The sequence below is a fragment of the Cherax quadricarinatus genome, chromosome 52 (assembly GCF_038502225.1).
Source record: "Cherax quadricarinatus isolate ZL_2023a chromosome 52, ASM3850222v1, whole genome shotgun sequence".
NCBI classification, from domain to species: domain Eukaryota; kingdom Metazoa; phylum Arthropoda; class Malacostraca; order Decapoda; family Parastacidae; genus Cherax; species Cherax quadricarinatus.
In genome coordinates, this window is record NC_091343.1 from 11,976,188 (window position 1) to 11,989,916 (window position 13,729).

The following is a 13,729-nucleotide window of genomic DNA, read 5'->3' on the forward strand; positions in this document are numbered from 1 at the left end:
AATCAGGGAACTGGAGCAGAGATCCAATTCCCTAGATTAAGACCCCCCTCACCAGCATCAAGGAACCTCCCTTGAGGGGTGGGGGTCAGAAAGATAGTAGTAGAGGCTAACTTAATATGAGTAAGCATGTTATCAGGCATTTATATGCATTTGAAAAGGAAAATAATGTCAATTCACTTTATGGCAATAGCCTGGAAATTAACCTGCCATATAAGCTGTATTGACGTGCGGTACTGTATACAGCTGTATTGACGTGCGGTACTGTATACAGCTGTAATGACGTGCGGTACTGTATACAGCTGCATTTATTGTTGATCGGGACACTGTTCAATGTACCTGTTATGTTACCCTAGTTATTACACTTTCAATGTTAATTTTATGCCAGAATTCTAGCACTCGTGTGAAAATTGCCATCCCTTGTCAAATTTTTCATTACCCTGCATGTGTAGTGGCATTTTAAGGTTTCAATCACCCCTTGATCTAATGGTTGTGTCAAGTTGCAATATTTGGTGGTAAATACATTATCGCATTTAAATCCACATTCTATAGATGAAAATTACTGAATTATCAAGCATTTGGTGAATTTTTCAAAAATTGTTTGTTGAAGTACATCTTGACTGAGGGAGTAAAATAAAATTCACACAACATGAAGACTTCACATCTGCACTGTCTAGATCACCAAATAATGGGTGAAGTCTAACCTCTTAGAGCATGGCTGGGTTTAGCACTTCATTTTGATTATAATTTTAAAGGATGGGCATAATACAAACAATAAATCAACACAGGCTTTCACTTAAAAAGAATCTCCTGATGCATTAGCAAGAAGCAAGCTAAAACCAAATCTTTTGCTGCCTTAAATCCACATGAAATGTATTCTCGCTGATAAAAGTACTAGACAGCAATAAAGAAAATACACCTATCATAGCACTTAAATGTTCAGATTTGTAGCCAGAGGGGCAAAATATCCCACCCCTCTTCAAAGCAATTTTTTTGTTTAGGACTTTACAAAATTTAAACAGCATGCTATTGAAAACAAGACTGGGTTGTGTAAAAGTTTACTATATTCAGTACCATACACCTCTTATTTGCAAATTCAGTACACTACACACCACTTCCCTATACATTTACATACCAATTCTGCTTCATGGGTAGTCAGTGTACCCACTGGCTAACCAGTCATGGAAGAAGTGAATGTTTTTAGATATTTGGGAGTCGATTTGTCAGAAGATGGGTTTATGAAGGATAAGGTTAACCAGAGAACTGATGGACAAAAGGAGAGTGGCGTGTCGAGGTATCTGGAGACAAAAAACCTTTTCCATGGAGGCAAAGAAGGAAATGTACGAAAGTATAGTGGTTCCAACACTATATGGGTGTGAAGCTTGGGTTGTAAATGCTGCAGCGAGGAGGCGGCAGAGGTAGTAGAGATGTCCTGTCTAAGGGAAACGTGTGGTATAATTATTATGAAGAGAATTCGTAGTGTGGAAATTAGGTGGTGTGGAGTTACTAACAGTAGTAGTCAGAAGGCTGAAGAGGGGTTGTCGAGGTGGTTTGGTCATTTAGAGAGAATGGAACGAAGTAGAATGACTTGGAGAATGTATATATCTGTAGGGAAAGGAAGGGTAGGGGGTCATCCACAAAAACGTTGGAGGGAGGGGGTGGAGGAGGTTTTGTGGACGAGGGGCTTGGATTTCCAGCAAGTGTACAAGTGTTAAACAGGAGTGAATGGAGACGAGTGGTTTTTGGGACCTGATGAGCTGTTGGAGTGTGAGCAGGGTAATATTTTGTGAAGGGATTCAGGGAAACTGGTTAGCCGGACTCGAGTCCTGGAAATGGGAAGCACAATGCCTGTACTTTAAAGGTGGTGTTTGGGATATTGGCAGTCTGGAGTGACTAAACTGTTGTATCTGGGCACCTCTACAAAGACGGTGATTATGTATGAGCGAGGTGAAAGTGCTGAATGATGAAAGTATTTTCTTTCTTGAGATTTTCTTTTTTGGGTTGCCTTGCCTTGTTGGAAGATGACCAACGTGTTTGGGGGAGGGGGGGGGGGTTAAGCTAAAATACTATATCAGTAAAATCAGAAAACGTAGCTTATTTACCATAGTGCTATGATCAGAAAAACATTTTTCAAGCTTAACCCCAAAATGGACACTAAACAAAATTCTAGAGGATTTTGGAAAAAATAGAAAAGTGCATTTTTATAGCTGCATTTTTATAAATCAAAGACTAAAACAAGTGAATCAAATAAAAAATTTGCTATCTGGTTGACTAAAAAAAATGTTCACTTCAACAGCAGCAGTATCAATGTGCCGGCAACGTGAAGTTTTACTGTATGACAAAAAAAGATTAATTGCTTTTAGTGTTTAACACTTATAATCATAAACTAGTGTACTATGTATTTAAAGAAAATTTAACACTTCAAACATTGGGAAATGCTTAGCTCGACATTGCTCCACTTGAAACATACGGTATACATTGGCTTAATTTATTTTTATTCTATTTTTTCACTACTTTGGCCTTTAACATTATATACAAGGAATACTAACACTAATTGTTTAACATGGAACATGGAAATGTCACACTAACTATTGGGTAATCCTTTGTTAAAAATGCTTAGTACTTTGAGACTTAATTCCAATTTTAGTATGAAGTTGTACTAAATTTGGAAAAAGTTATCTTCATGCTACTTCCAAACTCTTGGCTAGTAGAGAAGCTGGTGGTGGAACAAAAGCTGATTTCATTGTTTACTTATGTTAGGCATACTAGTATGTTGGACAATCATCAACTTGAGTTAACCATAATTCAGTGTGTGGACCCCTCCTGGCCTTAATGCCCCTTCCCCCTTTCTACAATAGATTGTAGAAGACCCAAAGAGTGGTGCCGAGGTCAAAAAATTTGACAGGTGGCAGATTTGAAGGCAGGAAAAACTGAGCGTACTATTGTAGCACATTGGACACAGTCGTCAGTTGCATACTAGTACACTTGACAGTTTAAAGGTAAGTTTGCATTTTCCTGTAGCCAGTGAAAACCTGGCAACATTTTACAAGAAATCAGCTTAGGAAATAAAGATGAACTGGTAAAAATAGTTTATTAATTTAATATCCATTACAGATGGAGAAAATAGAAAAACAGGTACACAAGGAAAGGAATAGTTTAAGACTAGTATACACTACAGTTGTATTTTAATAGTTTTTCAATTTTTTTGTGTATATATACTGTAACATACAGTAGAGCATGAGAAGAATCAATCCAAAATTCTGGAGGCAATGAAGGTCAACCTTTGTGGTTCATTTGTAAAACAAAGTCACTCAGGACTAGGAATGGAATGAAATGTCCATTGTAAAGCTAAAACAAAATTCAAGACTGCACATAAATGTGCTCAATCCTATATGAACTTAAAACCTTTTTCCTACTAACTTCACATACACCTTTAACCAGAATAATCTTCAGTGCTAGTTAGGCAATACAGCCAATGTTGTTTATCCCTATTACAAGGTTTGCCACCTCTTGCTTTCTGATGACTAATGTTTACTCAAAGGGTGCAGACATTGCCTTAGCCTGTGCTCGTACTCTCTTCTCGTATTCCAGTCGATTTTGGCTGAAAATAAAATACCAAGTAAATCCAGTACCTTCATTAGCCTTATGTACTTATAAATTTTTAAAGTAAAACTGAAAGATCCAATACTGTCTTAAGTTTCCCTTTAGTTTACCAATTTCCATTAACCTGAAAAGAACTGAAGGATCCCACAGCCACTTATAATATTTCTTCAATTTAAAAATTGAATTTATACTAATTATTTAACCCCTAACTTTTAGAGCAATTTGATGTGAGCAAAGATGCTTAATTACGCAAAAATATTTATTCATATTGCTGAATAGCTCAAAAGCACTGTTTACACATCCAGCTGCAGCAAAAGTAAATTTGATAAAATGCCTTCAAAACTGGCAAGTATGCCGACAGAGTAAACCAAAATTTACGAGGAGCAAACAGCTCCACATAAATTTTTTCATATTCTGCCTCAGCAACACCTATGCATGTACTCTAAAGCATTTTGAAATGCTTACCAATAAATAGTGTAAGCTTCAGCCTGTGCAGGGTCCTTAATATTGGGGTCATTGAGAAGATCTTGTATGCCCAATAGGATCTGTTTAATAGTAATAGCTGGCCTCCAATCCTTCTCTTCATCTAACAATGACAAGCAGACAGTTCCTGCGCAAAAGAAAATTATACAAATACAAAGTAATTTATACCACATTAACACGATAAATTATGCACAGATTTTAGTACCCGTTTCCCTGTTGTGAATAACCACACAGAATTCATAATACATTTACTTTCAACGAACACTAAGTCATCCTTACACGTTCAGCTGTACTCTATACTCAGAACATCAGTTTCCAAATTGTGTATAATCAAACTAGTTAAGATACTTTTTGCTTAAGATTTCTTTCGGATGCATTTGTGTAGCAAAAAAGATTTCCACTGAGCAAAAGTGCTCCCAAGTGTCTTGGCAGTCACTACAATGGAAAATAAAAGTTTGATGGCAAGGAAAACCGAGACGGGAAAAAGTGATATTTACAGTACAGTGGACATTCATAATTTGGGAGGGTGACATTCCTGAAATCTGTGTTACCAACGTTTTCCATGACTCAGGTGTAAAAAAACATGGGTAAAATTAAGGTTGCATGCCTGAGAACCAGTCAAATTTCTTTAATGTAATACAGTGGACCCCGGTATTCGATGGCATCGGTATTCGATAAATCCGGTATTCGATGCATTATATATCAAAAATTCTGCCTCGGTATCCGATCGAAAATCCGGTATTCAATACGATTTGTACGAGACTGTGTCCACGTGTGGCCTGAACTCCGTGTGTGCGTGTTTACAGACCAGCCATTGTGCGCACATCTAAGGATACATTCGGTACATTCCATATTATCACTTTCTGGTGCTTGTTTCTGCAAAACAAGTCACCATGGGCCCCAAGAAAGCTTCTAGTGCCAACCCTTCAAGAAAAAAGGTGCTAATGACTATTGAAATGAAGAAAGAGATAATTGCAAAGTACGAAAGTGGAGTGCGCGTGTCGGAGCTGGTCAGGTTATACAGTGGACCCCCGGTTAACGAACTTTTTTCATTCCAGTAGTATGTTCAGGTGCCAGTACTGACCGAATTTTTTCCCATAAGGAATATTGTGAAGTAGATTAGTCCATTTCAGACCCCCAAACATACACGTACAAACGCACTTACATAAATACACTTACATAATTGGTCGCATTTGGAGGTGATCGTTAAGCGGGGGTCCACTGTATAATAAACCCCAATCAACCATCTCTACTAGTGACCAGGAAAACGGCAATCAAGGAAGCTGTTCTTGCAAAACGTGCAACTGATTACGAAACAGCGACTGCAAGTGTTAGAAAATGTTGAGAGACTGTTACTGGTGTGGATAAATGAAAAACAGATAGCAGGAGATAGCATCTCTCAAGCGATCATTTGTGAAAAGGCTAGGCAGTTGCATGACGATTTGGTAAAGAAATTGCCTGCAACTAGTGGTGATGCGAGTGAATTTAAGGCCAGCAAAGGTTGGTTTGAAAGATTTAAGAATCGTAGTGGCATACATAGTGTGATTAGGCATGGTGAGGCTGCCAGTTCGGACCAAAAAGCAGCTGAAAAATATGTGAAGGAATTCAAGGATTACATAGACAGTGAAGACTTGAAACCTGAACAAGTGTTTAATTGTGACAAAACAGGCCTGTTTTGGAAGAAAATGCCAAGCAGGACCTACATTACTCAGGAGGAAAAGGCACTCCCAGGACATAGGCCTATGAAAGACAGGCTTACTCTGTTGATGTGTGCCAATGCTAGTGGTGATTGCAAAGTGAAGCCTTTATTGGTGTATCACTCAAACTCCCAGAGTGTTCATGAAAAACAATGTCCTCAAGGCTAATTTGTGTGTTTCAAGTGCTTTACCTGGAGTTTACCTAGAGAGAGTTCCGGGGGTCAACGCCCCCGCGGCCCGGTCTGTGACCAGGCCTCCTGGTGGATCAGAGCCTGATCAACCAGGCTGTTGCTGCTGGCTGCACGTAAACCAAAGTACGAGCCACAGCCCGGCTGATCAGGAACTGACTTTAGGTGCTTGTCCAGTGCCAGCTTGAAGACTGCCAGGGGTCTGTTGGTAATCCCCCTTATGTGTGCTGGGAGGCAGTTGAACAAAAACTCAACTGACTCTTTTAGAGTTTTGGAAGAATCATTTTAATATCCTCAATTGTATAAACCTTATAGGTATGGCTTGGGAGGGATTGACTAAGAGGACCTTGAACTCTGCTTGGAAAAAAAAACTAGCCAGAATGTGTAGACAAAAGGGATTTTGAAGGATTTGAGGCTAACCCTGACAAGTCTATGCCAGTTGAGGAATCCATTGTGGCACTGGAGAAGTCCTTGGGGTTGGAGGTTAGTGGGGAGGATGTGGAAGAGTTGGTGGAGGAGGACAATACAGAACTAACCACTGATGAGCTGCTAGATCATCAACAGCAAGAGGCCACACCTGCGGAAACTGCTCCGAAGGAAGGGATAGAGAAATTTAAGAAGTTGCCTACTTCACAAATTAAGGAAATGTGTGCAATGTGGCTCGATGTGCAAACCTTTTTTGATGACAATCACCCTAACACAGCTATTGCAAGCCGTGCTGGTGACTTACACTGACAATGTTGTGAAACACTTTAGGAATGTCATAAAGGAACGGGAGGTACAGGCCACTATGGACATATGTTGTGCAACAGAAGTCCAGTGACTCAAGCTGGTCCTAGTGGCATTAAAAGAAGGGAAGTAACCCCAGAAAAGGACTTGCTACCTCAAGTCCTAATGGAAGGGGATTCCCCTTCTAAACACAACACCTCTCACCTCCTCCCATCCCATCAATCACCAGATCTTCATTAAAGGTAAGTGTCAATTATTCTTTTGTTATTGTAATTATTCTATTGCATTAAACTTAATATTTCATGTAGTAAAATTTTTTTTTTTTTCATACTTTTGGGCATCTTGCACGAATTAACCCGTAAACAGTCCAAACGTATACAGTGGACCCTCGACCAACGATGGCATCGATTAACGATAAATCCGACTAGCGATACATTTTAACGCAAAAATTTTTGCCTCTACTAGCGCTAAAAAACTCTACCAACACTATTTGTTCCGTCAGACGCGTCCACTTCTGGCCAGTGTTTACAAGCCAGCCAGCCAGCCACCGCGGTCACTTCCAAGCATACAATCGGAACATTCCAAGTTATCACAGCCTTTTTAGTGATTGCACCTGCAAAATAAGTCACCATGGGCCCCAAGAAATCTAGTGCCAACCCTACAGCAAAAAGGGTGAGAATTACTATGGATATGAAGAAAGATCATTGCTAAGTATGAAAGTGGAGTGCGTGTCTCCGAGCTGGCCAGGTTGTACACAAAACCCCAATCAACCATTGCTACTATTGTGGCCAAGAAAACGGCAATCAAGGAAGCTATTCTTGCCAAAGGTGCAACTATGTTTTCGAAACTGAGATCGCAAGTACTCGAAGATGTTGAGAGACTGTTATTGGTGTAGATAAATGAAAAACAGATAGCAGGAGATAGCATCTCTCAAGCGATCATATGTGAAAAGGCTAGGAAGTTGCATGACAATTTAATGAAAAAAATGCCAGCAACTAGTGATGTGAGTGAATTTAAGGCCAGCAAAGGTTGGTTTGAGAGATTTAAAGGGAAGGGAAGTAACCCCGGAAAAGGACTTGCCACCTCAAGTCCTAATGGAAGGGGATTCCCCTTCTAAACACTAACACCATCAACACTCTCCCCTCCTCCCATCCCAACAATCATCACCAGATCTTCAATAAAGGTAAGTGTCATGTAACTGTGCATGTCTTCTTCAGTTTGTGTGTATTAAAATTAATATTTCATGTGGTAAAAACAATTTTTTTCATACTTTGGGGTGTCCTACACGGATTAATTTGATTTCCATTATTTCTTATGGGGAAAATTAACTTGACTAACGATAATTTTGACTAACTATGAGCTCTCAGGAACCGATTAATAGCGTTAATCGAGGGTCCACTGTATATACGTTTTTACCGCTAGTGCCTTAAACGTATATATACGTTTTGTGTGTCCTACATTTAACCCTTTCAGGGTCCAAGGCCAAAATCTGAAGTCACGCACCAGTGTCCAAGAAATTTTGAAAAAAAAAAAAAAAAATTATTTTTTCTTACAGAATTAAAGAGCATATTTTTGTGAAGGTAATAAAACAAAAAAAAATTAGAATATGATCAGTACTTACCGAGATACAGTGCCAAGAAGTTTATAGAAAATGATGTGGTGGCGGCAACATCGACGAATTCCACATACGCGTATTATATTATTTTGTTGTTTTAGTTGTTTTTTCTTTTCTTTTCCAATTTTTTTCTATTCCTACTAACATTTGGGGCCTGAGAGACCAATACTGTATATAATTGATATATATATACTCACTGTATTGAACACAATAACCGCACTAAAGTTATGATCATATTATTGTTTACCACTGTTGTTTATTACAATAAACATGCACAAATATTGTATAATACTAATGTTCTATCATATATTTACATATTTACAATCACTGGACATGGTTTTAGAACTGCTGGAGCTTGTGGAACTCCTTGAAACAAGGCACCATGCACAGAGGCACCTTACATTCCTCACACATAAACCGAGTATCTTTGCGTCTTTGTTGCCGTCGTTTTGTTTGTGCACAGACAATGCATCTCTTCTGAGCAAATTTCTTTTGAGTTGAAGGAAGCTGTATTATGAAATGATCACCTTCTCTTCTCAAACGCTTGGGTATATTGTGATGAATTCGAGGACCATGTTGTATTGCAGGTGTTGTTACCTGGTACTTCATTATGAGTTGTCTGACAACAGAAACAAAATTCACCATACGGTGGTCTGTTACCAGTCTTTATTTGGTACATATTATATGCATTCAGCATTGAAATGTCCATGAGATGGAAGAAAAGTTTCATGTACCACTTGTAACTCTTACGAACACAGTCAACAAAACCAATCTGCATGTCACTTGTCAACCAAGCGCATGTTTTGTGTATAATCAATCACTGTCACTGGTTTTCGAATACGTTCATTAGTCACTCGATCAACTTTGCCACTGTCTTGCATTTCATTACGGTGAATGGTTGTCAACAATGTGACATCTTGTTTGTCATGCCACCGTAATGCCATGATGTCATTGGCAGTAAACACCTGCACGTCATCACCACGAACACCTGCGTTGAGCCTGGGCATATGTTTACGATTAGAACGCACTGTGCCACACACATCTGTCTTGTTCACTCGCATGAAATCACTGAGTAATGGGCTTGTGTACCAGTTATCGGTATATAATGTATGGCCCTTACCAAGATAAGGTGCCATCATGTTTCTCACTACGTCACCTGATATACCCAATAACATCTTGGTATCTTTCAATGCTTTACTACCCGTGTATACAACAATATCCAACACCAGGCCACTGTCACAATCACAGAGTACAAACAATTTTATACCAAAGCGGTTCCTCTTGCTCGGTATATACTGCTTGAATGACAGTCTACCTTTGAACAAAATCAAAGACTCGTCAATTACAAGATTCTTGAATGGATAAAAGTATATCCTGAACTTTTGTTTGAGATACATGAAAACATTTCTAATCTTGTATAACCTGTCACTTCTGTCAGGGCTGGTTTTGTCAGAGAAGTGCAACATACGTAACAGTAAGATAAACCTGTTCACTGGTATTATTTCACTGAAGGATGGGGTACAAATTAGCCGATTTGTGGACCAGTATGCTTTTATATTATGCTTATAGACGTGAGGCATAAGCATTATTGTTGCAAAAAAGCAAATACATTTCTGCAACAGTCGTCTCTTTCCACCTGTGTAGTCTTGACTGTGGTGATAAGATCGTATTTGCCATGGTGTACTGAAAATACTTATTACTTTCCCTGACAATAATTTCCATCAATGGCTGGTCAAAGAATAATTCAAAGAATTCCAGTTCATTGGCCGTGGTTCCAAGGGGACAGGTAGGTAGAATTCCACTTTGCGAGTCATCAAAGTGGTGAGGGCTGGGAACAAAATTGGGATTTTGCTGCCAATCCCAGATACGGTTTGCTGGTGGATACTGGACATCATAGGCTGGTTGTGGCGGGCTGGTGGGTGACGCTCCGCTTTGTCCTTGAACTAACGAGTCAGCAGCGTGGGTTCCCGCGTGGCACAGCGAGTCACGCTTGGCGGTGCCACTACCACCACCAGCCCCACTAACACCATCCACTGATGTCTGTGGCCCATCCATGCCAAGTGTAGCCACATCATCCTCACTATCACTACCTAAAACGGGTTCCACTTTTTTTTTTTTTTTTTTTTTTTTTTTTTTTTTTACAAAGTTTCTCTTACTTAACACAGTCAAAGCTCTGAAATACCTTAACTCCAGTGAAGCTTAGACACTGAAAAGGAGGTTTAATTAATACCAACTACTCCCATAATCACCGGCATTACTTTTCCCATTTTTCATTCTTAAAGCCTGAAGAAAGGCTGTTAACTGTATTCCTTTCATAACATTGGTATACAACACTGATTAGACATGTGCAATACCAGCAAGAGCTTATTAACTGGAGGGCATCTCCCTTCCACAAGGTGGGAACAATAAGCAAGAGTGATATTTACCGCTTGCAACAAAACCTGTGTAAACACTTCTAGTTTGAAATGAGAAAAAAAAAAAGTTATCTTACCTTCTAATCCTTGGTCTTCCCCTTTGTTGCCACCTGTGACAGGATGTGGCCTGTACCTCCACTACATAATCACTGCACAATTTTGATTTTTCATAACTTTCATGCTTTATCAACAATTCAGTAAATACAGGTAGAACAAGTAAATGACCATTTAAGGAACAAGAATGTAGTCCAATTATGTTACACTAGCCTCCTTCCACAATCTCCCACCCCTCTGCTCTCCTCCAACCAAAATTTTCCTTAGAAATTGTTAGTTTCACAATTTTCTTTTTGGCATCTCCAGCATCACTATTCCAACTGGGTGCTAAGATTAAGGGCTTTAGCATCTAGCGGATAAGTGCTAGATCGGTGGAAAACATTGGTTTTGGGGGACTGACATGCTGTATTGTAAAAGCGAGTAAAGAATTAGCAAAAAATATTAACCCTTTCAGGGTCCGTCCCGTAGATCTACGGCTTTTCGGTGAGTGTCCAAACCGTAGATCTACGCCAAAATTCTAGCGCCGTCAAATTTAGCCTGAAAGCGCTCATAGGCCTACATGCGAGAGAATGGGTCTGCACCGTGGGTGTGCGCCGTAAACAAAAAAATCTAGGCGCCTGCATAGCATTGTGGGAACGCCGGCTCATTCACCCTTGTTCACCATGCCTCGTCGCAAATCAGCTCTCACTCCCCGGAAAATTGGGACTCTCCTCTTCCTGTCTGATAGTTCTGACACTGATGGAAGTGGAAATGAAGACGAATTCTACGGCTTTGATAAGTTAGTGACCGAAAATAATGACCAGGATATCGATAATAGTGCAGAAAACCCTGATGATCCTCGACCTTCTACCTCTGGTGTGGGCACTCGTGACTCACGGTCGGGTGTTCCTAAACGTAAGAGAAAACTAATATTTTCCTGTGGCCAGGCCTCTGACTTCAGTAATGACGATGATTCTGACGTGGATTGTGATTTTATTGCGCTCGACGATCATTCGAGTAGTGATAGTGAGGAAACATTCACCAGTGAAGCGTCGGTATGTTCGCCGCCGCATGCGCTCGGGTAGTGTACCCTATGCTGTGCCCAGGGGACGGAGTACATCCCGGAGTACATCCCGTGGCCCTACACTCGTTTTAGGTAGTGATAGTGAGAATGATGTGGCTACACTTGGCATGGATGGGCCACAGGCATCAGTGGATGGTGTTAGTGGTGCTGGTGGTGGTAGTGGCACCGCCATGCGTGACTCACTGTGCCACGCGGGGACCCACGCTGCTGACTCGTCAGTTCAAGGACAAAGCGGAGCGTCAGCCACCAGCCCGCCACAACCACAACCACCCGTACAACCAGCCTATGATGTCCAGTATCCACCAGCAAACCGTATCTGGGATTGGCAGCAAAATCCCAATTTTGTTCCCAGCCCTCACCACTTTGATGACTCTCAAAGTGGAATTCTACCTACCTGTCCCCTTGGAACCACGGCCAATGAACTGGAATTCTTTGAATTATTCTTTGACCAGCCATTGATGGAAATTATTGCCAGGGAAAGTAATAAGTATTTTCAGTACACCATGGCAAATACGATCTTATCACCACAGTCAAGACTACACAGGTGGAAAAGACGACTGTTGCAGAAATGTATTTGCTTTTTGCAACAATAATGCTTATGCCTCACGTCTATAAGCATAATATAAAAGCATACTGGTCCACAGATCGGCTAATTTGTACCCCATCCTTCAGTGAAATAATACCAGTGAACAGGTTTATCTTACTGTTACGTATGTTGCACTTCTCTGACAAAACCAGGCCTGACAGAAGTGACAGGTTATACAAGATTAGAAATGTTTTCATGTATCTCAAACAAAAGTTCAGGATATACTTTTATTCATTCAAGAATCTTGTAATTGACGAGTCTTTGATTTTGTTCAAAGGTAGACTGTCATTCAAGCAGTATATACCGAGCAAGAGGAACCGCTTTGGTATAAAATTGTTTGTACTCTGTGATTGTGACAGTGGCCTGGTGTTGGATATTGTTGTATACACGGGTAGTAAAACATTGAAAGATACCAAGATGTTATTGGGTATCTCAGGTGACGTAGTGAGAAACATGATGGCACCTTATCTTGGTAAGGGCCATACATTATATACCGATAACTGGTACACAAGCCCATTACTCAGTGATTTCATGCGAGTGAACAAGACAGATGTGTGGCACAGTGCGTTCTAATCGTAAACATATGCCCAGGCTCAACGCAGGTGTTCGTGGTGATGACGTGCAGGTGTTTACTGCCAATGACATGGCATTACGGTGGCATGACAAACGAGATGTCACATTGTTGACAACCATTCACCGTAATGAAATGCAAGACAGTGGCAAAGTTGATCGAGTGACTAATGAACGTATTCGAAAACCAGTGTCAGTGATTGATTATACACAAAACATGCGCTTGGTTGACAAGTGTGACATGCAGATTGGTTTTGTTGACTGTGTTCGTAAGAGTTACAAGTGGTACATGAAACTTTCCTTTCATCTCATGGACATTTCAATGCTGAATGCATATAATATGTACCAAATAAAGACTGGTAACAGACCACCGTATGGTGAATTTTGTTTGTCTGTTGTTAGACAACTCATAATGAAGTACCAGGTAACAACACCTGCAATACAACATGGTCCTCGAATTCATCACAATATACCCAAGCGTTTGAGGAGAGAAGGTGATCATTTCATAATACAGCTTCCTTCAACTCAAAAGAAATTTGCTCAGAAGAGATGCATTGTCTGTGCAAACAAAACGACGGCAACAAAGACCCAAAGACACTCGGTTTGTGTGAGAGGAATGTAAGGTGCCTCTGTGCATGGTGCCTTGTTTCAAGGAGTTCCACAAGCTCCAGCAGTTCTAAAACCATGTCCAGTGATTGTAAATATGTAAATATATGATAAAACATTAGTA

The 13,729-nt window shown here is 40.2% G+C and overlaps 1 protein-coding gene across 1 annotated transcript in view; it reads right to left on the reverse strand.

Moving 5' to 3' along the window:
• Positions 1-3,074: 3,074 nt before the first annotated feature.
• lwr (ubiquitin conjugating enzyme lesswright) overlaps positions 3,075-13,729 on the reverse strand; it is a 32,966-nt gene continuing 22,311 nt past the window's right edge. The window contains exons 5-6 of the mRNA XM_070096052.1: positions 4,066-4,210; positions 3,075-3,598 (exon numbers count right to left, since the gene is read on the reverse strand). Of these exons, the coding sequence (XP_069952153.1) occupies positions 3,529-3,598; positions 4,066-4,210 (215 nt within the window). The 3' untranslated portion in view covers positions 3,075-3,528. The remainder of the gene's footprint in view (positions 3,599-4,065; positions 4,211-13,729) is intronic.